The 24,605-nt window shown below is 43.8% G+C and overlaps 1 protein-coding gene across 6 annotated transcripts; it reads right to left on the bottom strand.

The window, feature by feature from the left end:
* Window positions 1-507: 507 nt before the first annotated feature.
* Window positions 508-19,917, bottom strand: LOC137804184 (coiled-coil domain-containing protein 136-like). 6 transcript variants are annotated; one of them, XM_068603261.1, is made up of 10 exons: window positions 19,820-19,917; window positions 19,471-19,607; window positions 12,568-12,879; window positions 10,100-10,174; window positions 8,831-9,133; window positions 7,682-7,799; window positions 5,736-6,012; window positions 5,437-5,568; window positions 3,682-3,794; window positions 508-2,813 (listed from the first exon to the last, which is right to left on the bottom strand). In XM_068603261.1, exons 2-10 carry the CDS (start codon window positions 19,520-19,522, stop codon window positions 2,801-2,803), a joined length of 1,395 nt encoding a protein of 464 aa, XP_068459362.1. In that variant the 5' UTR covers window positions 19,523-19,607; window positions 19,820-19,917; the 3' UTR covers window positions 508-2,800. The 6 variants fall into 6 exon arrangements, 5 of the variants coding, with proteins under 5 accessions (XP_068459362.1, XP_068459363.1, XP_068459360.1 ...); XR_011080122.1 differs by having other exon boundaries at window positions 2,788-2,813; window positions 3,682-3,745; XM_068603262.1 differs by lacking the exon at window positions 3,682-3,794.
* Between the last annotated feature and the right edge of the window lie 4,688 nt (window positions 19,918-24,605).

The raw sequence follows: 24,605 nt of genomic DNA, 5'->3' as shown, positions 1-24,605 counted from the left end.
GTTAAGGCACTTTTAATTTTTCCCTCAGCCACAACTCTGACAGAATGAGACAGAAACCTGATTCAGAAACTGTTGGGAATTATGTGCAGACTCCGGAAACCAATTTAACTTAAACCTTAAAGTGACAGGAGGTTGCTCGGTGAGGGATCGGCTAACTGTACCAACCCGGGACCGGGCCCGCACCTCCACAGATCATTCAACGCTCTTGAACTTAGAGAACCATGAGTCGTGGAAACCGAGTAATGAGTGTAGTTTATGGGCCTCGTCAACGACGATGACACACCGGTTACTGCCATCCGTAAGATATCTGTGAGCCTATGTCAGGCCTCTGGAGTGACGGTTATTAATATCCATACAAGCTGTGTAATGTAATCCCGGCAGAGACAGTTCTCACTCAGGTTGACTGCCGGTGATTTCATGAATGGGACTCCGTGACACCTTAAACCCTGTGACCGACGGTGAGGCCACCATCCAGGAAAAGGAAACTCTCAGACATCATGTGGGGTGGATATATATATATTTATTTTCTCAAGTCATTTGCGGTACAAAATAGACCTCCAGGTAACAAAATAGCCACAACTATATTGAAAACAACCAACAAGCAACAACAACCTGAAAAGCACTGAGCAATATAGAAGCCTGTGGAACTATGATGTCATGGATAGTCATGACATAAAGAAGAATAATTAAAATCAGATGAGTCATATGTACCGTTGCGGTCAATGGTAATCTAATGTCTATTGCAAACTAATCATTTTTGTGATAGTCAGTAACAACAGTCCAGCGATACATAATTTCCTCAGTATATTTTCAGATGCAGACATAGGAGGTCAGGCATTGCTTATCAAGGCTCTGTTTAATGACAAATTGTTTTAGAAATTAATATCTAAAATTACGAGTCATATTGCTCATTGGAACTGGTCAAATGCAATCTAAATGCATGCAATGATTACGCCACCTTCGGACAGAGAGGTACTGAACATTATTAGCGATGCTAGCAGTTCTTCTGAGTAACGTCATGTCACCATAAATAAACATTTACAAAGCATATATCATTTGGCTATCAAATATACGATGCTCTTTCAAAATAGAATACACTTTCTACAAAGCTAGTACAAATGGACTTAAGAAACATCTCTCCCAGAGTACTTATATGTCAACTATTTACATGAAATACAAAGTAACATAATCAACGTATACTTTGCTTCTATAGGTTTTCAAACATGCTTTTTTTACAGTCCTAAAATTTTTTCACACAAAAAAAACGTTTCACATATGTAAACATAAATCCTTCCACATATACATTTTTTTTTTTTTAAATTAATGCTAAATCTTTTTCTAACGTCTTCCTATTTACATATTTTGGAACCACATCAATTTCTAAAATGCCCCCACAACTACTAAACCCTGAACCTTCACTTCAGATGCATCAGTGTTTCAATATAAGTGTGACCGGATGTGTTTATCAGATCTGCAGTGTGTTACATAAAGCGTGTCGTCGGCAAACAAGGAAACGCCTGGCAGTCAACAATCTCACACTTGAGTACCTGGAACAACCTGCGATCACCATAAATCTAAACAACAATACTACAGCGCTAGCCATTTAAATCCTGCTGGAGAGGAACAAAAGCTTCTGCACGCTGAAATGTTAGACATAAAACATAATCCCATCGCTCGATCGTTCTACAATTGGCTCCCAAAAGTTGCTGAGATATCTTTCCGAGCACCCCCACTGTAACAAAACTTCAGCAAACCATAACGTGTGTGTAACAGCGTCGCTGTGGGTGTAATATTTCAGAATTTCAAAAGGAGCTGTGGGCAGGTAAGATGAATCAGAAATACTGCACGGACTTTCTGGCTTCGTGATCCAACTGATAATTAGAGGGAAGTGGGAGTCGTTTGATTTCAGAGACAGACACGAGACAATTGATTGTAGCCGGCACACTGTGGAGAAGAGCCAACCGAGGGTTAAACATACTCGTTCTCATTGCAAGAGCAGATCATTGATGCTCACATATTCCATGTGTGGGTCAGCTATACAGAGGCAAGGGGTAATGGTACGATGATGTTCAGTCATGGATATTTTGTGACATTTCATCCAGCTTTGCTGAATGTAGAATTTATTGCATTGAGTAATTAGGAGGGAAAGCAACAAATAATTAATAGTCAACTTATTCACACACAAAAAAAACATTGACATTTAAAGGGCACGTGTACATTTCAGTGCATTACATGTCCAGACTCCATGTTTGCCAATATTATCAGAGACAACTATGAACAATACGTCAACAAACAAATAAATAAATAATGGTTAAATAAATAGAAAACCATTAGGTGCACATTCATAATTAATAATTAAAACCGTAATTCTTTTTTTTGTTTGTTATCACAGCGAGAACAAATGATATGCACAGACACAGAGGAGGAGTGACACAGCACTAGCGTACGACGAGTGGAGTGGGATCAGTCCTCGTGTGGGCTCTCTGCAGCTCAAGTCATCCTCATCTTCCATCTCCAATGAGACTGAGCACGGTCGTTCCCGGTCCGTGTCGTACCTCCTCATTCGCGGCATCCCTTCCCATACATTTTCTACCACGCAGCTGTCAGCTCGAGCACATTTAGAGAATTACAGTTCAGTCTGTAGACACGGCAGGAGAAGAACAAAGGCCAGTGTGAAGCAGACCTCTGTCCCTGTGCAGTTGTTGCCCATCCAATCAACATCGGACGAGAGCTCTCAACAAGCTCGTCATCATCAGTAGCACTGCCGCGGCTGCAGTGATAGTCAAAATGGAGTTCCAACCTAACTCACTCCCCTGAGGGAAGAGAGGGAAAGAGTGGTGTTAAGCGCCAGCACAGGCTATCCATCAGCCAGTATTGGGCTTTTAAAGAAATAGTTTGACATTTTAGGAACATTATTTTATTCGCTTCCTTGCAGACAGTTAGACGAGGAGCTTTTTTTTACCACCTCGTGAATTCAATCATCTCGTCTAACTCTTGGCAAGAAAGCACATTTGTCAAAATGTTGAACTATTCCTGGAAATTACTTATTCAGTTCCATTCAAGGTAATATCTTGTTCTACATTGCCAAACTGCCCACCCGTCCCACGTCCACCTTCCATAAATGTATAATATCATTATCTACCTTCATTCGCCGTAGATTTTATCAGCAACATTTTGCACTTCTGCAGTTTAGACCATCCCATCACATCCACCACTGTAAATTAATTGTAATCAATAATTTATGGGCAAGGTCAGTTTATGTAGGTCACATATTTTCTCCCTAACATCTTGCAGTCTTGAGCCATGCAGATACCAATAACCAAGCTGTGATATATTTCTGTCTCCAGCCAAATACAACGGCGATGATTTTTTAGAAAACATTTCTTTTCAGAAAATGTGCCCTGATTACTCTTAATAATCCACACAAGACACATCGAGAGCACTTGTGAAAACTTTTGATAGTTTCTGTGAATTATCCAGAGGAAACGACACCTATTGTATCGGAATAGACCGATTTCTCCCAAACAGTAACCTGAAAGCAAATATGACCCAAAACTATTTGCGTCGCTAGAAACAGGATGCTAGAAAATGTGATGTAATTTGGGTGAACTGACTCTTTAATCAGTGTTTAAGAACCATATGTAGCAGTATGCATCAGATAGAGATAAGCTCCTCCCATACCTTGCCCTCTGGGACACCAGCTCCGACAACCAGCACCAGACCACAGCCAATATTACAATCATTCCTATGAAGGGGATGGAGAGAACAGGGTGCTCAGACGGATGGATGAGTCTCTGAGGAGGGAGTAAAAACAACAAGGACCATGGGAATGAAAGGAAATGAATGAACGGATGGAGTACCCAAAGGATATAAAACACACATAAAAAACAGGGTGTGACAACAACACAAATGGACCACCACTACACATCGCTAAAAGAAAAGTGAGACATGGTCTATGGCTGTGAAATAAGGGGAAAGGTTGTGATGGAGTGATTTACATTTCCTGTGAAATAAACAATGCATAACTTTAAGGTGACATACACATCAACTCAACTTGAGTATGTGTGAGCAGTCCTGTGTGGCATGTATTGGCTGCGCGTGATGTTATGGTGACAAAGAAAGAAAGACATGCATGACTTGCATATGGTGTTTTTGTTTTTTTTGTCTCTCTATCCTCATAGTTTTGTTTTTGATGTTTTGCTAAATTTGTTATCGTACAGGCGCAGAGGTCATGGACATTCAGAGCACAAGGACAGCGTCAGAGACAGGCACGGGTAGACAGTTTGACACAACGCAGACATCTCATCACGGCTGTTGTAGACAAAACACAGAGGTTTAGTCCTGTTTGTTTCTCACTACATCAAAGGACCGCATTACAGGAGAGGGCTTTGCATGGCTTCCAGACAATAGATTTGTCTTTTCTTTCTTTTTTGTATGCGTATTTTCGTTCCTTAGAGGTAGCCATTGGTATTCATTCCTTTCATTTCTTTTGACTGTGTGAAAATCAACTTGCAGAATATTGAGTCAGTTAAATCCACAGATTGTCCTCTGGTTGGTGCATTCAAGCGTCACACTGTGCTGCGTACACAAACGGTGTTGTCGAAAATTCAAACCCAGAGGACTACGACATTAAAGAAAAAATAATTTGGTACTTTAGCGGCTTGCCTTTTGGATTTTCCCATGAGAACTTAAAAACACATTAAAACTGTCCATGCTTTCAGACATTTATCATGCAACATTAGTGTAACTGTGACTTTAGTAGCTGTTTCAATTAGCTATTTCAGACACGTTTCATTTCACAACAAGTTGACATTCACACAGCACCTTATTGAAATGAAGAGACAGGAGCCTTAAGGTATAAATTACACAAAAAAGTTACAGGTCCTTTTAAGTATTTTTTCTAGAACAAGAGCAATGGGCATTCTTGGCCTGAATGCCTGAATATTTTTCACCAGATCTTGTGTTTTAGTCCAACAACAGTACAAAATAATTGCTGTCACAGAGAAGTTAGAACACAGAAACAGTGGTGGGGAAGGTTTCCCAGCCCAAAGCACACACTCGATATGGGCTGACAGGCCAGGTCAGTTCATATCCAAACATACAGTGCTACAGTATGAGACACAGAGAAAGTGGGCTCAACAGACACAGGATACAGTGTGATGTGAGGCGTGTTGTGTGTTTGTTGACAGTGTGGGTGCAAAAAAGTGTCTTTAACCTTGTCGTAATGATAGCCTGTGAATTCTCAAAACCACTTCGAGGACAAGTTCACGTTCATTTTGAAATAAAAGAAATTGGCAGACAACCTGCTCTATGGATGCTTTTGGAATCTAAAGTGGGGGATGCAAAGCAAACCGCACAAACCTACATTAATCACACCACTTTCCCTTCTTCTGGAAGCAACTGTATATGACTTTATTATTCATGTGTGTCCCTCACCTGAGCCCCCCCTGACAGCTTCTCCAGCTCTGCCTTGCAGCGCTGCAGCTCCTCCTCCAGCTCTGCTCTCTCCCTCTGACTGCTGTCATACAGTACCTGCAGCTCCTGCAGCTCCACCTTCAGACCGGTACACTGGAGGACACAAGAGGTCACGTCCTCAGTCTTGTTTTTTTGACTGATGAGCATTTTATGAAACACGTTTTCGTGTATTTGATTGAAATCAATTGGCCAAATCTGACCACGTTTTATTCATATTTCTAAGCAACTCACAATGCCACGGCCACTGCTGTGCGTCATACCTGACTCTGAACCTGTGAGGCCTTCTCCTCTGCCTGTTTGAGCTGCTCCCTCAGGGAGAAAATCTCCCCGATGCCTCCGTTCCAGCCGGTTGGTGCCACGGACTTCCCATCAAACGAGATATTCTTCTGGATGGAGGCGTCCACCAGGCGACAGTTCCCCGACTTGGCCATGGTCATGTAACTCTCTGTCATGACCTCATCCGAGCCGGTCTCCATCTCCTTCCCCTCTGTGCCTTCCTCTGCGTCTTCCTCCTTCAGTGACAGGTAGACGCTGGAGCTGGACGAGAGGAGTGATGGTGAAAAATGCAGCATTAACTTTCTCTTTTCAACTGAGAGCTCAGAAATCTCCCCGATCAAAGGCTGAATGTGGTTGTTATTCTATTTGATGTGATAACCAGAGAGCTTGATGCGTGCAGAGATTTGCTGGCGTACGCTTAGTCTGATAACTGATGAAGACAGTTTTTCTATTATTTGTCTTTCTGTTACAGACGTGCCAATAACTGTATCACGCCATCCTTGTAATAGGACAAGAAGATTATTTTCAAATTGACTAATCAAATGATTAAGTTTGTTTTCATTGTCAGTTAATTGTTTAGTTTATAAAATGTCAGAAAACAATGAAAAAGGCCTATCACAGTATAATTGCTTGTTTTTTCTGACCAACAGCCCAAATCTCCTTTTTTATTATTACATTCCAAAATATGCTAAACAGAGAAAAGCATGGAACTATGTAACAACGTTTGGCATTTTTGCTTGATTAATTCAATTTGATTATTCATCGTTTTAAATTGTTGGACATGGTCCAGTAACTGTTATGGTCATCGTGCTCATGCTGTCGGGACTTTGTTATTTATTGAAGTTATTTTTCCATCAAGTACGTATTGTCTTCTCTTTCTCATCTGACTCCCCTTTTCCCTTCTTCTTGTGAAGCACTGTGTAGCTTCTGTTCTATAAATATACTTGGCTTTTGCGTTCGATGTATCACAAGATCTTTCTCAACAGGTGGACCATGCCCAGTTCCCCATCTGCTGAGGAAGAAAAAAAACATAACAGCTACTAAATAGATCCTGTGTGGAGATTGGGCTTCATCCTTAATATCTTCCTATGTTTTATTTATACTTGTTCTTGAAAAAGATCCAAAGAAACTTCTACGTCAGATTCATAATGGTTGTTTTTTTTTTGCATTTCTGTTCTTATAATAATTAATCCCATAGTCAGCGTAAATGAAAAGCAAATGCCAGTTCATCCGATTTGCAAGAGGTGAACACCCCGCCAATCCCTATGAAAGGGCATGAGGCAGCAGGGCCGCGTGAAATAATTTAGTCAAGAATGCCAAAACGAAAGTTTAAAGAAGGCGGGGTGCAAAACTCCAAAGGTAAAAAAATAACCTGAAGTGGAGACTCTACAAGCTGTCGTGTTTAGTAGCGCCGGTCGTAACAAAGTAAAGTAAGAAAATAAAAAATGCACGTGATGCTATTACTCATTAAGTCAACATATTATTGTAATTTAAATCCAATAATAGGCCATTATTTAAATGTAGAGTTGATGAAAACGCAGAACAAACATATCAGCACTTAAAAATGTGTGTAAGCCTGCTCTTTAGCCTGTGTGTGCTCTTACCAAAGAACAAATCCTAAATATGCAAACACCAGTGAATGAGCGCTGCCTAAGTGGGTTTTAACGGCTTAACGTTTTTTCAACGTCAAGAATTAACTTTCAATCTCAAAATTGCCTTTGATTAATTCTCTGTCAGTCTACTTAGCGATTAATAAACGTATGTGTAATCCCTTGCAAGATGTTGTGAAGTGATTAAACAGGTGGCCCAGTCGTCTTTTCTAAATGAGACATGACGTGAAAGCCTGTGGTTCGGGTTGTACTCCAGAGGGTATCCCCTCCAGCTGAACCAGTAAGCACAGCTGATGAGTGAGCAGTCATTGACCTCTCACCATGTCCTCTGTCTCTGCAGCAGCTGCAGCCGCTCAGAGAGGCGTCTGTTGTCCTCCTTCAGGGTCTGACACTCCTCCCTCAGTGTACGGCACTCCTCCTTCAGCAGGTCCATGTCACCTGACGGGACAAGGAAGGTCAGGGAGGGAGAGGTCAGTTGAGCTCATCTTTAATGTCACAGAGTGAGGCTTTAGCGGCATTGCGACATGTCGGGAATAGATTTCAGGAAGAGCTTGCGTTGGCGCTTTCTTGACGAGAATTCGATGAGAGGCTTGGTACCACTCTCGAGTTGACCCGTTCAATATGAAGCGACCGGCAGCAGCTGGTTAGCTTAGCTTAACATAGGTACCGGACATGGGGGTTAACAGCTAGCCTGGCTCTAATGCCCACTGATCAAAATAACACATCTTGTTGGATTAATCCTTACACAAAGCATTGTTTTGTTTGAATGTTTAGTTTGAAGTGCTACTTCTTGGCTGGGACCGGTTGCTAAACTCCAACAAGCTTGGTCCAAATATCAAGCTATTCCTTTAAAATGAATACCAACTGTGTGTCAGATTGTACTTGCATTATGAAATACATTTAGGTTGATGGTTTCTTTTTTCATTAAAGAGCCCGACAATTATATAATATGAGCTCCCCTCCCTCGGTCCCACCAGAGGATCAGCTGCGGAGTCCAGCGATGATATCATGTGTTAAAAGTGTGTGTCCCTCCCCCTCATGACTTCATGTCCCTGGTATCCGAAATGCACATCCACACACAGACACAGACACACATCTGCACACACACCACTCCCCTTGCAGCACTCAGCAGCCACATTTGTAATTTGTATTATTTATTAAACCCCACAAATGATTTATGTGCTTGACTGTGGAACGCTAACCTGATGTGAGCATGGAATAAGAACATCCATAACATCGGGCTTTGTTTTCATAACATCAGCCGCAGAGATTGATCATGGGCTAAGGGCGTGAAGGCTGTTTACACAAGATGTGAAGATGAAGTGCACCACAAAGACTTCTCGTGTTTAATGGCGGCCTACTGCAATAAAACAACAGGCCTACATCCTTTCATCCTTACTCCCTTGAATCCATCTATAGCCATCTCCTCCGTGTCTTTTCCTTCTGTTACGACCCTCCTCGTCCCTCACCCTCTCTCCTCTCGGCCTCCCTGCGCTGGCTCTTCATGCTGATCTCGGCCCTCAGCGTGGTGATCTCCAGCTCGTACTCCTGGGTCTCCTCGCTGAGGTGCTGCAGCTCGACCCGCCGGCGGCACAGCTCCTCCTGCAGCGTGGCGATGTCGTTCTCCCGTTCCGCGGCCGCCTCCTCTGCCGCCTGTTGGAGCAGGATCACCTCCTCATGAGCGACACGCAGCTCCTCCTGGGCCTCGGCCAGCTCGCTCTCCTTCTCCTCCTCCAGGCTGTCCATCTCCTCCTGCACTGAACGCAGCTGGGCTGCGGGGAGAGGAGGAGGAGGACAGTGTGTTCTTTAAGCTGGACGAGCGGGTGAGACTGCAGTAGGGGTGTACGAGTGTGTGAGTGTGTGTGTGGGTGTGTGGGTGGTGTGTGCGTGTGTGTAATGTTTGAAAGAGGAGCTGATGTAACTGATGGTAACAGGCCTTTTTCTAAATGGTGAGATTCAGATTGTTAGCTTAGTATTTTCAGGAAAATGTTCTGTACCTCTCACAAAAACAAGAGCAATAATAAAAGGTAATGGCAATAAAACCAGTAATTGCTCAATTAAAGAGTTGCAACATAATTCTTGCATGCAGAGGCTTCATGAAATAGTTTGTCAGTTCCCCAACCGACTGAAGAATACGTCCTAACTCTAAAAACTATGCTCAGCTCTTTCCTTTCTATATTTTCTTTTGTCTCTTTTTGAATAGGGATTTTGTTGCCTGTCTGTCTTTTTTCTTACTCACAGCCATCATCCTTGTTGTTTTGGTATCGTGTTGGTTCTGAGGTGCATCTTATTGATCATCATAATCGAGTTCAAGTCTCAATAAGGATTTCTGAGGAATAATTGTGTCTCAGTGTGAATGATTTCTTCGCGTAAAATGTAATTAAAAAGAATTGTCACAAGAAATTCAATGCCCCTACATCAATAAGCCAAATGATTGCGAGCATTTACTATTTTTAAGTCAGTCCCATCCCGACATACTTATGCAGCACTTTCTGTCTGAGACCATCCAGTGACAAACAAAATGGAGATCCTGTTGACTAATGCGAAGAAATTGTTCTTCACTGGCAGACGACGGTGTAAAATCGGCGTTCGCCTTCCCCTCGACAAACATGATAAATGTAAAGGCCAATTTGATTTTTTTGGTATTGATTTTTCCTGTTTCCGGGAAATAGCATTATATCGTGTGTGTTTTTCAAAAGGACAGGACTTCACTTCGGAGTGTTTTATGATGTCGATACCTTGTAGATTCTGAATCTGTCGCGTGAAGGCTTCAGCTTGATGGGCGCTTGCCAGACGCTCATCCTCCAACAGACCTGGTGGCGAGGAGAGGAGAGGAGGAGAGGAGGAGAGGAGGAGAGATGGGAGGCGAGGGGAGTGGGTAGATAGATAAGAGGAAATGTCAGTTCAGCAGGCCAATAGAAAGATGACAACTGGATAAGCGGTTCAACCTTGAGGCATGACTGAATGACACAAGCAGTTCTGTGTGTCTGCCTGCGTGTCACAATACAACACAAGCCCTGTTTAGTGAAAGATTTGTTGGTTTATCAATTTTATAATTACCCAATATATATATATATACACAAATAAGATGACATTACAATATACCTTCGCAACAAAAAAAAGACAAGAGACAAAGATTGTATTAATAACGATCATGATAATGATAATCATGACGCCTCTCTGACTTCATTCTCTGACCATTTACACTCGGGGCCGCCATCCCCCCCCCAACAGCTGCCAGCAGCGCGGGCAGCTGACTGTTCCCAGTGGGAGTCGAGCGAAAGAGATTTCTCGTTGTGTTGGAGCTGGACACCCAGTCTGGAAGCTTCCTTCAGCGTGCGCGCAGTTGTCTGAGGAATGCCTCTGCTGCTGCCAAACAAACATCTGAGCTCACCACGCCATGTCTTTTAGTGTGACAGACGGTCATAAACACGCACTCATCAATACGCAAACACACACACACACACACACACACACTGAGTTCACTGTAGCGCCATACCCAAGGCCTTACTCATTGCTGCTGTCCCTGAACGGTAAGCTCATCATTTCTAAGCTATGAAGTGATGCTTCATTTAGCGCTCATGACGATGAACTGTGTCAGTGACCGCATATAAACATTTACGCTTTTACGTGTTCGACTGCATGGTGATGAACAGGAGAGGTCTCCGGTGGAAAGTTAAGCTTTCCAGAGAGAGGTTCTCTTCATTTGATACATTTATTTAAAAAACTAAAATCCTGTTTGTGTAACACTGCCACCGAAACAAGACAACAATTTATCCATCACCTGCACCCAGAACTCATGATCAGAAACACAATTAGACGACTTGGAAATCTTTGTGTGTGCAACAATGGAGACCAATGTTGGAGGACTTTCATTTCTATATATATAAGTACAATATAGTAGCTATGTTCATTTCATTTTCAGTAAAATATATTTTGCAATTGCTGACAGAGATGTCTCATGTCTTAAACCAAGGCACTGAAAGTGAGACACGTGTTCTGCTTTGTACTTTTTATAAAGCAACATTAGACACACGCGTTCAAAAGGTGAAATATCTCGCAATCATTGAAAAGCATAACGGGTACTCTCACACACACACACACACACACACACACACACACATGAAAACACTTCCACATATTGAATCAGTCTGAGCCTTCGCACTACAAACAGACCTCAGGTAAGGTCACTTCTTTCATGTTGACTTTCAAACATGGAGACTTTACTTTTGATGTGGATGAGGTGACGCTGAGACCAGAAGAGAAGGCGGGAGCCAAACCATCCTCCAACCCTCACGTTAGTTCTTCTTTTTTACCGCTTTATTGCCATTTTACGTTTTTGTTTTTACAGATTACTGTACAATATTCTTTAGATTAATTTACTGTAATTTTATTTTCTGGGTTTTGTTTTTGAAAAAAAATCCGCAGTGGCTAATAAAAAAAGGTGTATATTGCCTAAGTGTATATTGTGAGCTAATTATTCGATGAAAGAGTAATTAAAATTCTGTATGTGTGCCATTTGGAAAAAAAAAGCACTGTAGGGTTTTGATTGCAGAGTTTATTTTGACATAGAAGTGAAGTGTTTATCTCCAAATGTTGTCATATTTGTCTTATTTATGGTCGAGGTTTAATCAATAAGCCTCTGTGCACCGTGGCAGGAGGGGAAGTCATGCCAGAAACCTCCACTCTGCTTATTTTACAATATTCTGGATCTCACATTTTGTCCACTTTGTTTATTGGTCTCCAGAACATTTCCCCCACCGCCTCCATTGCAGAGATTTGATAAACTGGGACTCAAGAAATGCAAATGCACGATCAATATCGATCAGATGCAGTGAAATGAGGCCCATCGAGCATTTCAATTAGATCATGAGTAAGTCTCTGTATACTAAGTGTTTCTGGGGAAGCTTTAGCTTCTTTGGCTCCTTGCCCCAATAGCTGTGATTTTATATTTGTTTTTAAGTTCCCATATCACAAATCTCCATGGCGGAGGTGTTGAGTAAAATATTATTATGACTAATAGTCCCACAGGAAAGCAAACGTGCCCAGGATGACAGGGTTTGGGGTACGTGGAATATGTTTGCATTTGCTTCCATAGATTTGGATTTCGTGTCAGACGACTGTTGAATAAAGGGAAGATTAATTATTCAAGGCATTAAATTATGAATAAATGGTATACAGTTATTTCCAAGGCTGCAAGTCTCACCTTGCAGCTCGTGGAAGCTCTCCTGGTGTTGGTTGGAGGTCTCTCTGGCATCGTCCAGCTCCAGCAGCAGCTGCAGCACCTGGGCCCTCAGCTCCTCCAGCTCCTGCTCCTCTGTCAGCGGCTCCTCATCGCTCTTCATCTTCTCCTCGGCTTCCTCCTCCTTCAGCTTCCTCTCTTCCCCCTCTTCCTCCCGAGCTCTCTCCTGGTCCATCTCCTCTTTCTCATTGTTCTCCTCCAGCACGCCTCTCTCCTTCGCTGTGATGTCGTTGTCCATGGTGGGGCTGCACTCTGCTTTCAGATCGCACGGGTCATCTGGTGAAAAGAAATGACCGCGATATTAGGAAAGGGATGCCTGATGAGTGGCGGAAGGGAAGGAGAGGAGATTCACAGGCCGCTCTGTCATCAGCTTTAAACGCAGCGCAGGCTGCGTTTTTCTTTTGAATCAACAGCACCATCTTGTGATTGAAGCGGCATTGAGTTTATTGAACCCCAACATATATTCTACTCATCTACCTCAATTTAACTCTGATTTAAATGTACAAAATGACTGATAGCCCTTGTATGAAATTAGAGCTGACAATTAATTAAAACGTCAGGTCACGTATGTTTTACGTTCGTCTATTGAATTTAAATGTCTGACCAGTAGGTGGAGTGAGTTAGCTGACACGATGCGGTGAGAGAAGGGGGGCGGTGGGCCTGTATGCTGAAGCAATCACTATGACTCACCACTCAGCAATGCGCCTCCAAGTCCATAATAACGCCAGCGACCAATCATAGTAAGAGATGTGACAAACAAACGTCTCTCTCCGGTACTACACTGTGTCACATTACATTTTTCTTTTTTCCTTTTATTGTTAGTTTTCCTCGTCCTTGCAGACAGCCCAGACTGAGCTATTGTTGTTGTGGGCCTGTAAAGCCCAGGGAGACATTGTGTATGATGAAGAGCCATACGAATACACTTTGATACTAACTGCTGATGTTAGTTCTGCGAAGACGAATCCAGAGCAGGTTAGAAAACCAGAAGGAAGGCCATCATGGCGGTAAATTCCCATTTGACGAGGAAGAAAAAAAGCTTTTTCCCATTAGTCGGATGAGATTCGCTGACAGGCGGGAAAGACCTGAGCGAAGAGATTATATCCACACTGTTAGTTTGTTCACAGGTGCAGTTAGGGGTTCAGAGATTGTGCATCAGTTACTGCCTCATTCCTGGAAATTCGGCTTACATCACAGACCGACCTGCATTTCTCTCTTAATAACACGGCCTGCGGGGTCAAGTCCAATCTCAGAAATAAATGGATGTGTAGCATCACGCATTCGTGTTTGAGTGATCTCAGACTGCCTCAAAATTGCTGTTTGTGCTCAGAAAGCAGTGTGAGGACGGGAGAGGGGAATGGTGCTTGCACAGAGACAAGAATGGGCAGATGTGACAGGGAGATAGTGCAGCAGGGGACACAGTAAAGTATTAACTAAAGATCTACCTAATTAGGAGTGATGCTCAGCGGTGTAATCTTGGCTCAGGGGATGCCTCCATCTCTTGTGGTAATTATTTTTCTGCCTTGTTGTTCCTCTAACTAGATGTAACTCTTTCCATCACAACCAAGCAGTTGCAGCATATTCGTATTATATCTGTGCGGCATTAGCAGCGGGTCGCTTTCTTCAAGTCTCATAATAATGTTAATTTAAACAATGCAACCCCTGAGAGGCATGTGAGCGGTTTCATGAGCACTGGGCTATTTTGTCATTAAACTTTGATGTTGCTGTAATGAGTTAGTCATAAAGAAGAGAGCTGGAGGAAGCTGTGTGGATGGGAGAGAGCTACTTGCATGGCCAGCGGCCCTCCAGAGACAAAAAGGCCCCCGAATGAATGTTACTCACATCTGAATCCTTCAGGATTTCTAGCTCGGGGCGTCATAACTCTGAGAGCTATTTTCTTTTCTTCACAAAATCCATTTGTTCCATAGATGTAGCATTCAGACTGACCCCAGATGGGCACTAACTACAAACTACAGCTGATCAGAAACCAACTGTGATTGAGAATTTGGCCAGGGTTTAGTTTTGTACACACTTTTTTGTTCACACTTTCTGTATAGCATTCTGAAAATTCCTCTCAATTGTCTTCAACTATCCTTTGGCGACATCTTCGCAAAGCAATTAACCTCTTGCAACATATTATTCTGTGTCCACCCCCAACTATCGGTTCGGTGTTCCGCCTGCTATTCCCAACAGCTTGTTCATCCTTTCAGGCCTGAAGGAAGTTTCATCACCTCACATTGTGAGTGAATGTCAAATGCATTGTGCAGCAGAATGGGCTGCAGTGACACCTGTGATCACTTCACCGCATACTTGGCTCAGCGCGGGTCTTTAGTCACGCAGGGCCCGCATTAGACATGGACACTGCTTGCATACGAGAGCAGGGCCGGGCAGGGGAGTCCTCTCAAGAGCCGTGTTACAGCTTTATCTAGCCACGGCACATTCCTTTGTAATCACATTGCAGCAAAACACATTGAGCATGTCACCGCAAAACGTCGTGCCACTTTCGAGAGGAGACAACGAGCGAGACTGACTGTTCTTTGTCAGCATCTCAGAATAGCTGTCTGAGATTAAATGTGAGCACTTAATGTGGCAACACAAGCCCTTTTGTTTTGCTGCTGATTTAGTGTTCAGTGATGGAGTGAAATGAAATTTGGAATTTGAAAAATTGAGGAGCAGAGTGAGGATTGCAGCAGACAGAGGAGGAGCAGAGCTGCGTTTACCTGGCACCACAGGCAGGCCTTTCTTCATAAAACACTGCAGTTGCACTGACACTTCTGCATAATATATACATGCAGAAAAAAAAATCGTATAGCGTGATAGCATAGATCAATTTACTGAGCAAGAAATGTCAACAAAAGGAGGTGTAATTTTACCTTAACGCGTTTCCACAAGCGTTATTTCCATACTGCTTTATGGAATCAGGTGCTATGTGATTTCAAATGTGAACTTCTCAATGCAGCACATCTCCATTCTCCATCGTTAAATATCTGATTTCACTGTATTGAGAGGAACATCTGGAGTCAAATCAGCTGTGAAGAGAAATAAAGGCCCACTGAAAGCCGGAGGCTGTCGACAGGTGTGGCGTGACGGTTGTCTTGTGCTGAACCAAGCGTGAAAATGGGACCGGGGAGACAGGTGGTTCTGGAGATGTTAGTTGTTTATGTGTGCAGCATTTTTATAATTCATCATCAAATGTAAACGAATATGCGTACAGCATGCGCTTGTCCTTGTTTGTGTGTGAATATAAACACTACAGTGATGTGCAGGCTTGTGGCACATTATGTTGCATGATGTCTTCGGCCCACATCTGATTAGTTTATATTCACATATACGATCACACAGGGTTGCATATGCCGAGGATGGGGGCAGCTGTGTAGGAGGCCATGCATAATGCACCTCCTCTACCCCAGCTTTGAAGCCAGCGCAGCACCGATGCTGTAGTGTTTCCCCTGAAACTGGCCCACTTCCTCAGCGACACATAATTCACGGCAGGGAGGGCGCGTCGGAAAAGACGGAGAGACTGCGAGAGAGCAAAAGAGGGAAGGAGGAGAAGACAATGAAAGAGCCGCAAAGAAGGAGGAGTTATGAAGTGCCCCAGGGCACTCGAGCTGCTCTCTTCCTCATGAAATGAAGTAGAAGGACTCAGGTGAAGCTGCAGATTATTTCATCTCCATGGTGACCTCTTCACACCAACAACCAGGGGCTTCACCGTGCGGAAAGTCTCCATGGTGATTAAGCTGTTTTGGTACTTTTCTAAGCTCGGAAATCTTTCTGTCTGCTTTTTGCTTCTCACCACAGAGGAGCCCCGAGTGATTTTATCAGGTGTCCATATGGCGATGCATCGAATGAGGTTTTCCGACATCGAACGGCGTGAGACTCAACAGCGTGAGACGAGGAGCGAGCTGCGGGGCAGGAGGTCTCTAGAGGTTAATGCGAGGTCATCTCTGCCGCTCTCGCGGTACTTTGAAAACGGAGGAAGAGCAGCAGCAGGGGGCGACAAGAAAAGAAACAGGAATCACGAGCACCGAAGAGTTGGGCTGACTTAATGAGCCGCTCTGTTATTTAAATGGAAAATCCATGTTTGCACTTTCTAAGTGAGATAAGAGAAAGTGGGTCACCGGAATAGAGATTCGTTGTACAATGAATAATATTTGGCCTCATTAGAGGAGCGTGTGCACAAAATCTTTGTCGTCGATGGTTGATTCAGAAAAGATGCTTTTTTTTTTTATGGGAATAAAAGTGTTTGTGTGGTTGTGAGGTGTTTGTGTGTACATGTGCTTGGTGCGTAGTTATTCCGTTCAGGGATATGAATGGTGGCAGAAAACAAAGCATGAAAACAAGTGATGTGGTAACAATCCATTTGATCACACAAATCATTGCCTCCCACCTGAAAGCAATCTCCGTGGAAGGTTTCACATCACTCAAATCACAGAGGGAAGAGGGAGTAGCAGCCAAAAGTGAAATGGATGAAGCCACAGAGGGAGAAAGAGTGTACCCTAAAAATAGGTTGACAGATGATGATTTTCGGCCAGGGAGAAGCAATGTTTTTAGAAATCCTGAGAATAACCCGCAGGAAGAAGCCGCATGACTTCGTAAACCTTCTCTAGTCAGTTTTAGGATTTTCTTTTTTTCCCATTATGCAACCAAGAGAGAACACAATAACATGTGGCACACTCACTTTGGTGAGGGGCCTGCAGAGTGCCTTGAAAGCCTGCTTTAAAAAGAGAGAGCTTTAAAAAAAGCCCCAGAATCTTATGGGGGGAAACAGGGATACGGTGGTGCAGAGGTTGCGGGGGGATGCTGGGATGCCCGAGGGTGGAAAAACATGCAATATTTGTTTTCATTTGACGAGCTATATTAAACACGGATGTTAGAATCTCGCTCTGTCGTTTTTCTCACAGATCTCTGCAGCTCCCAGACCCACAAAGTTTGTCTACAGTAGCAACTTTGCTATTTATTAGTTCCAGAGAGCTGAGAGAAATCCTGTTTGTGCAGCCTTTGGGAATAACACAGCTGATGTGAATCTCACAACGTGAGGGCACGACACTGGAGGAAAGAATGCTGCGTGGGCTCAGGCCCTGGCAGGTGCAAAGGTTTGTGTTTCTATGCATGAGTGTGTGCGTGTTGGAGGGAGTGTGTTCGTGTGTATGTGTGTGTGTGTGTGTGTTGGAGGATGTGTGGGCGCTGAAGAGAGCAGAGGATGGCGTTTGAAAGAGGGGGATGAGATATTGAGTGCAAGCAGAGAGAAGGATGGAGAGCGATATGGCTCGCGACTCGTGCAAGTGGGAGGAACAATATGGTGGCGGATGGTTGGAAGACACAGAGACAGCTTGCGATTGTCAAATCGGCCTCCGATGGTGTTTTACTGATTTCTGTGTGAGAGCATCTGTATAACCTGTTGGTTAAATTGGCAAGAGCTTTTAGAGGCATTTTCTTTTCAGTGCAGAGTGGAATTTATTCTCAGCAGGACTGAAAAAAGCATTAATAATAAAAGCCTCAAATGAATCTGTTTAGTGCAAAGTCACCTTTTTCTAAAAAAAACACATGACCTCAGCCAGGACAGAATACATGCGGTTCAATCATTTTTTGTGGATTCAATGAGATACAAGTTAATACTATACTAAATCACATTTTTTGTTTAGCTGTGTGTCTATTCTTTTTATGATCAGGATCCACGCTACAAACCAGACACTCGCCATCACGACACGCTGAAGTTCCAGCTGCAAAAGCACATCTCAGGCTGTGATGAAAGAAAATAAGTCTCCAGAGTCAAGATAACAGGAACGAGCTTGTTAGGGAGGAAGAAGTGTCTCCTGAGACACCCACGTGATGCTGGTCAATATGCAAGCTTCAGCATTATACTGTATATAATAAAGTAACAAAAGGAAATTACCACTGCGAACAAAAGTGGTTTAACAAGTCTGCAGGGAGGTGTAGGGGGGCTCCGCCAAATACTTGTTATTGAGAGTTCAACTTTAGGACAGTACAGGAAAAGGAAGCCACATTCGGGCAACCTGTCCGGCCGGTCGTAGGGTTGTTGACCTGTGGTTCTCTCTGAGCCTCTGCTCACCAATAAACATCCTCCTCCCAGCGTCCCACAGAGAGCAGCTCTGTCTGCGCGCCCATTCAAAACATGAAGGAAACACACTCGTCTCCCTTGTTGGGACACACAGACACCAGAAAACATTCCACACATTCCTCCCTGAAATCAGTTAATACACATAACTGATTATGTGAAAGTGCGTAATCAAATAATCGTATCGACCCACATTCAGTGGCATGAAGTCACCAAACAATCTCAACGTGGGCTGTTCAACACACAGCAGTTATATGCAAAGTGAGTATGCACACTAAGCAGCGTGAGAGCCGAGAGCCATCTGAATTGAAAGTTTAAAGTAAAAATAACAGCCAGCACTGCATGACACATTGCATTCATTCTTAATCGTCCTCAGAATAACATGTGCAGCACAGCTCACTAATGGCTCCGTTATTTCCTGCTTCTAGTTGCCAGTCATATATTATTACCTGGCAGCATGTCGCCTCCATCAAACGTCCACAGATGCCACAGCCGACAGTGAAGCCTGTCAGCGCCACCACAGCTCCTAATAAAGACCCTCCCCTCCCGCTTCCTACCACCTGACCATCTCTCCTCGTCTCCTCCGCCTCCTCAGTTCACCGCCCCATCCCTCACTTCAGGAGTAGCAACACGCTTCCTCAGCAGAGATCAGCATCGACCCCTCGACTACCTTTTTCTCGCGGATGTTGATCTGATAGCGTGGTGCTAAAACACACACACATCACACACACACACACACACACACACATATCCGACTGCATTGAATCGTAAACAGACAAAACAGCTGCACAGACCTGTAGAGTCCAAAGCCTCCTCGATGAGTGGAGGTAAACGCAGTCCATCCATCGCCCCCTGTGGCTGCAGCGGAGAGGGAGAGACGGGGAAGGAGAGTGGGCGAGAGAGGGTCAGAGGCTCCACGCGCCCACCTCAGCTGCAGGGGGAGAGAGAGACAGAGACAGAGAGAGAGAGAGAGAGAGAGAGAGAGAGAGAGAGAGAGAGAGAGAGAGAGAGAGAGAGAGAGAGAGAGAGAGAGAGAGAGAGTACTGAGCACAGCGTCGAGTACTCGCGCACACACGCAGGCTTCAATGCACATGTATACACGCACACACACACACACTTTTTACACACAAAAACAGGCTGTACCTCGGGAGATTTCAGGGAGGATCCGGGGAGCTGAAGGCTGAGCTCTGGAGCGTGGGAGAGATGCCGAGAGGGAAGAGGGGAGGAGCAAAGTGGAGGGAGAGATGCTGTTTTCCAGACGTCTCCCTGCGCAGACCTCTCTCTCTCTCTCTCTCTCTCTCTCTCTCTCTCTCTCTCTCTCTCTCTCTCTCTCTCTCTCTCTCTTTCTCTCTCTCTCTCTCTCTCTCTCTCTCTACCTGCCTGCCTGCTTTATACTCTTTTTTTAGCACTCCTGTTTCAACTTCTTCTCTCTTGAAGTGCCTCTTTCTCCCCCACTTAAATCAACACAATGCCTGATCATTTCTTCTTTTTTTAAATCTAGTTTCCGAGTAGTTTCCAGAAATCAAATTGAATATGAAAATCGTTTCCCTTCGATGTCACAGACCTTATCAAGTGTTAAAGCTCCAGTGTGACAGAGTTGGCAAAACAGCAGATCTCCAGTGGATGGCTATGCCTTTAGCTGCCAAATGCTAAATCCATAAATATTTTATCATGCAGAGTCCAGCTGGCTTTCTCACTTCCTAATAAACAAAGATGAGGATTTGAATATATATGACGACAAAACAGTGATGGGGACTTGGACGCTTAGTCGCACACCGTGATTGAAGACTTGACTTGGACTTGCAAAGAAATACTGAATTTCTATGTGTTTGAGAGCCTTTAATGTGTAAGGCTACATTACACATTAAAGTCTGGCAATGAACAACAATATTTGACCATTTCCCATATACACAATAACTTATAAGAGATAATAAATAACATTCTGAAAGAGTACATTATAAAATGTGATTAGTTGGAGTCCCAGTGTAATTATAAGTACACGGTTGTACGGTTACCAATATTTCCAGTTATGGTGTTGTCGTATGTTGCTTTTCAAGAGCCTTTTTAAAGTGAGCATACCAAACATAACGCATGCTGTATATTAGATAAAGGATGCAGTTCATGCATTGGATTCATTAAGAGGTAGCTGTGCAGTGTTCCAAGCAGACCTGATGACAGAACGCTGATAACAACCAAAAGAGACTTGAGACTTGACTTGTGAGCATTTCTGCAACAAACAACAAACCGGTTTCCAAAAAGAGTTCAGAGGACCAAAACAGATGCAAACCCTGCTGTATTTGCTTCCTGCTGCACACACACACACACACACACACACACACACACACACACACACACACACACGCTTCCTCTAACATTCATGTATGTTTGGCCCCTAAGCCAAATTAATTTACCTATAATGAGGTCCAGACAAGCTGTTGTAATGGAGGCTGAAAGCTAGCGCGGAAGATTACTGATCACTTCCCCTCCGTTGTTCATTTCCTCTCCTCGCTTTCTCCCTCTCTGTTTACTGCTAATGCACAGTGGCTCTTACACTATAAACAGCATCTGAAACACACTCACACACACAGCCTCCATTTTCTTCACATCCTTTCAGACACATGTCTTTCTGTCTCTCACCTCTTTCTCTCTCAGCCGCTATCACATCTGGCAACGTCTGTGCAGAGTGGGCCTGCTTAAGGAGCCAGAGATGTGACGTGTGCCGTGAAACAGTCTGAAAATATGCCAGCGCAGAGAGAGGGAAAGAGAGAGAGAGAGAGAGAGAGAGAGAGAGAGAGAGAGAGAGAGGAGAGAGGTAGGCCAGGCTTAACCGTTCGCTGGCCCAAGTCGGAGGATATTACTACTACAGCACTGTCAGAGAGCAGGAAGTGAACACAGATGTGTACACACACACACACACACACACACACACACACACACACACACACACACACAATACAGTCACACACATGCTCCCATTGAACCAGCTGACACCTAAAGAGGAAATGTAAAAAAAACAAAAAACAGAAGTTAACGGAAATAGAAAGAAGCAGAGAGTCTGAGTCTCTCTACATGTGGTTGTTTGTACCTGTGATAAACAGAAAGTGATTGCTCAGGGACAGCAAGTAACAATGGATTAAAAGGAATCGATGTCCTCTCATAAACACTTCTTTCACTTTGGTGCGGCTCAGCTCAGCTTTTCCTCAGGCTGCTATAATCCCGACAACAAGGCTGAGCATGGTGGCATCTTTCAACTTGATGTCATCCCACAGTCTCCTCAACACACACAATGACAGCCCACACACACACACACACACACACACACACACACACACACACACACACAGGAAGGGAGAGCTGTGAAGAGAGTTGGCTGACAAGGTGTTGATAATGAGCTGACAATGTCTGGCTTCAATCCACCCGTGTCACTCTGGTGTGGCAGGATCCTGGTTGCAGGGCAGAACGTGCCCAGAAGAGCAGATACCGGATTAGAGCCCATGGTGGTCGAACATTCAAATGATCCTCACTGTTTGGTTCAAACTGCTGTTTCGCTGCTATTTGACAAAGTACACCGAGGTGATGTTTGAATGCTTGGTACATTTTTGTACGACGACAAACCCCACCCATTCTTAAGCTTTCCTTTTGCAAAGTATCTACAAGTGCCATTCGACCAAGAGAGTGGAAGAGATCAGCCGTTTCTTCACAACGCAGCGCTGTCCCACGAGTGTGAGGTCATACGCAGGGAATCGCTCCGCTCATACTGTGGACTTTGTTTTGTCCAGATTCAACGAGTCACACGCCCACAGCTCCAGTACAGACCTCAGGAATGTGTGGCTGCAATTGACAAGTAACTCAAATGGACACACACACACACACACGCACACAAAGGGCCAACAGTTTCTTAACATATTTGCAATGCTGTGGTTTTACATTCACCATCTTCCATTCACGTAATCTTGAGTGGAAGTTGTGGATTTGATGTGGGTGTTTCAAATGGATTTGCACAAAAACGTGGAACATGAATATGATTATGTGTTGAATACGTGTGTCTGATAGTTTTTGTTCCAGATGGATGAGCCGAGTTCAGTTGGCACGAGTTCAGTTGGTCCAGATTGAAGTATCTCAACAACTAACAACAATTTCGTACATGCAGACATTGAGAATCCCCAGAGGATGGATCGGACATTAATGATCCACGGACACTTTTTTCGGACCAGATATTCAAGATGAATAAAATATGCGATCCTCTCACTTTTCCTCCTGCACCATCATCAGGTCAAATGCTTAATTTTCTTTGGTTCATAGGCAAAGACCTGAAAAACTAATGTTATTCCCATCACCTCCGTTCTGCAGCATTGTTGCACCTCAGGACATCCTCCCAGCGCAGCGAGCTGCAGACTCTCGTTTGTTCATCTTTCTTTTCTTTTAAATGCTAATGTCCATCTGCAGGACCTGGGCAGGTTTGTAAATAATTGAAAGAAAAACAGCAAACAGCAGGCAAACAACTTCAGAACACATATAATTCAGCTGGATTATCGATCAGGTACAGTTGCCTCAGGGCGCTAAATGCCCTATTTGTATGTTTTTTGTCGTCTAGGAAATTGCGACAAACTTGGGACAGGTAGAACTGGTCGTTTACTGCGTCTTTAAGGGAGAAAGAACGTTGTCCGCAGCTCTGAGAAGAGTTCAGGCTAAACGCAGTCACAAACAGACGAGTGGCGGACCTCACATGGCGTGAAAACCTAAAATAGAATACAACAGTGGCCCTCAGGTTTTTTCAGTGATGTACCCCCTGTGGCTTTTTTAATCAGCCAAGTGACCCCCAACCAACGCAAAGCATTTTTGTTTAAAAAAAAAAAAGGAATACACAGCGCTGTGCCTATCAGTGTCTGTGTAAAACCTCCACTTAAGTTATTGAATGTTTATCTAATAACAATAATTAAAGGATTTTTGAATTCATGCTAATTTTAAATGTATATATTTTTAGATCTTTACACCAGGGTTACTAGTCCCCCATTTGAGAAGCACCGAAAAATAATTCATAGACATTGATCGACAGGGAAAAATGCAATAGTGTTTCTCCAAAAACCAAATCACCAGCGCTCAAAGCAAAAGTATCCTATATAGTGAAATATCTGAAATCATCGATGCTGATGCTGGCAACTGCAGCTGTTTGTACACCCGCTGGGCTCACACCATTTGCTTTGTGGACACGAGGAAACAACCGTATAATTACTCTCTAGTGACAGTGTATCATTGTCACCGTCAGCTGACCATGTAATGGAACCTCAAAGCCATAAAAGACAGTGATTCACCCCACAAGCCTCTTCACACCACGAGGATGCCAGCCTTCAACTCCAGGCATCGCTCTGTGGTTGCCTAGCAACTAAAGGAAATTGAAGGTGCATTTGATTTAGGGCATTTTAAGAGGTGATTCATATGACGACCTTGGTGATAAATGCTGTGCCATGAATCTGGATTTTTTTTTTTTCCCACCGGGCAGTTTTCTATGTATTCGTTACTGGAGGTTCTGATTCTGGTTCGCAGACGTCGCGGCGTCACAGCTGCGGCTCTCGTGCCCGCTGAGGGACGAGCGGGCGGCTCGCTGCTGGATGCAGCGCGTGCTTTTATGTTATAGCGCAAAAGCCCAGGAAGGGAACGTGGCCCGTTTCCATGACACCATAAACAGGAAATGGGAAGGGCCCACTGCTGCCATGAGGAGGCTAAATCAACGTGGAAGCCACCAGAGAGGTCAAACCGTTCCCATCATGTGAGTTCAGGGACTCTGCGACTGAAACACAAAAACAAACCCCCACATATTCATAAACACACGCATACATTTTTTGTTAAAAACCATCCATGCTTATAGCTGATCCATCCACACATTTCCCACGTTCTCTTTTGAATAACAATATGTCCCTTTTACGCCCCC

The sequence above is a fragment of the Clinocottus analis genome, unplaced genomic scaffold (assembly GCF_023055335.1).
Source record: "Clinocottus analis isolate CAN_PGR_092001 unplaced genomic scaffold, fCliAna1.0.p SCAF_6, whole genome shotgun sequence".
Classification (NCBI taxonomy): Eukaryota; Metazoa; Chordata; class Actinopteri; order Perciformes; family Cottidae; genus Clinocottus; species Clinocottus analis.
The sequence above is the reverse complement of the archived record's forward strand: the minus strand, read 5'-3'. Positions and strand labels throughout refer to the sequence as shown.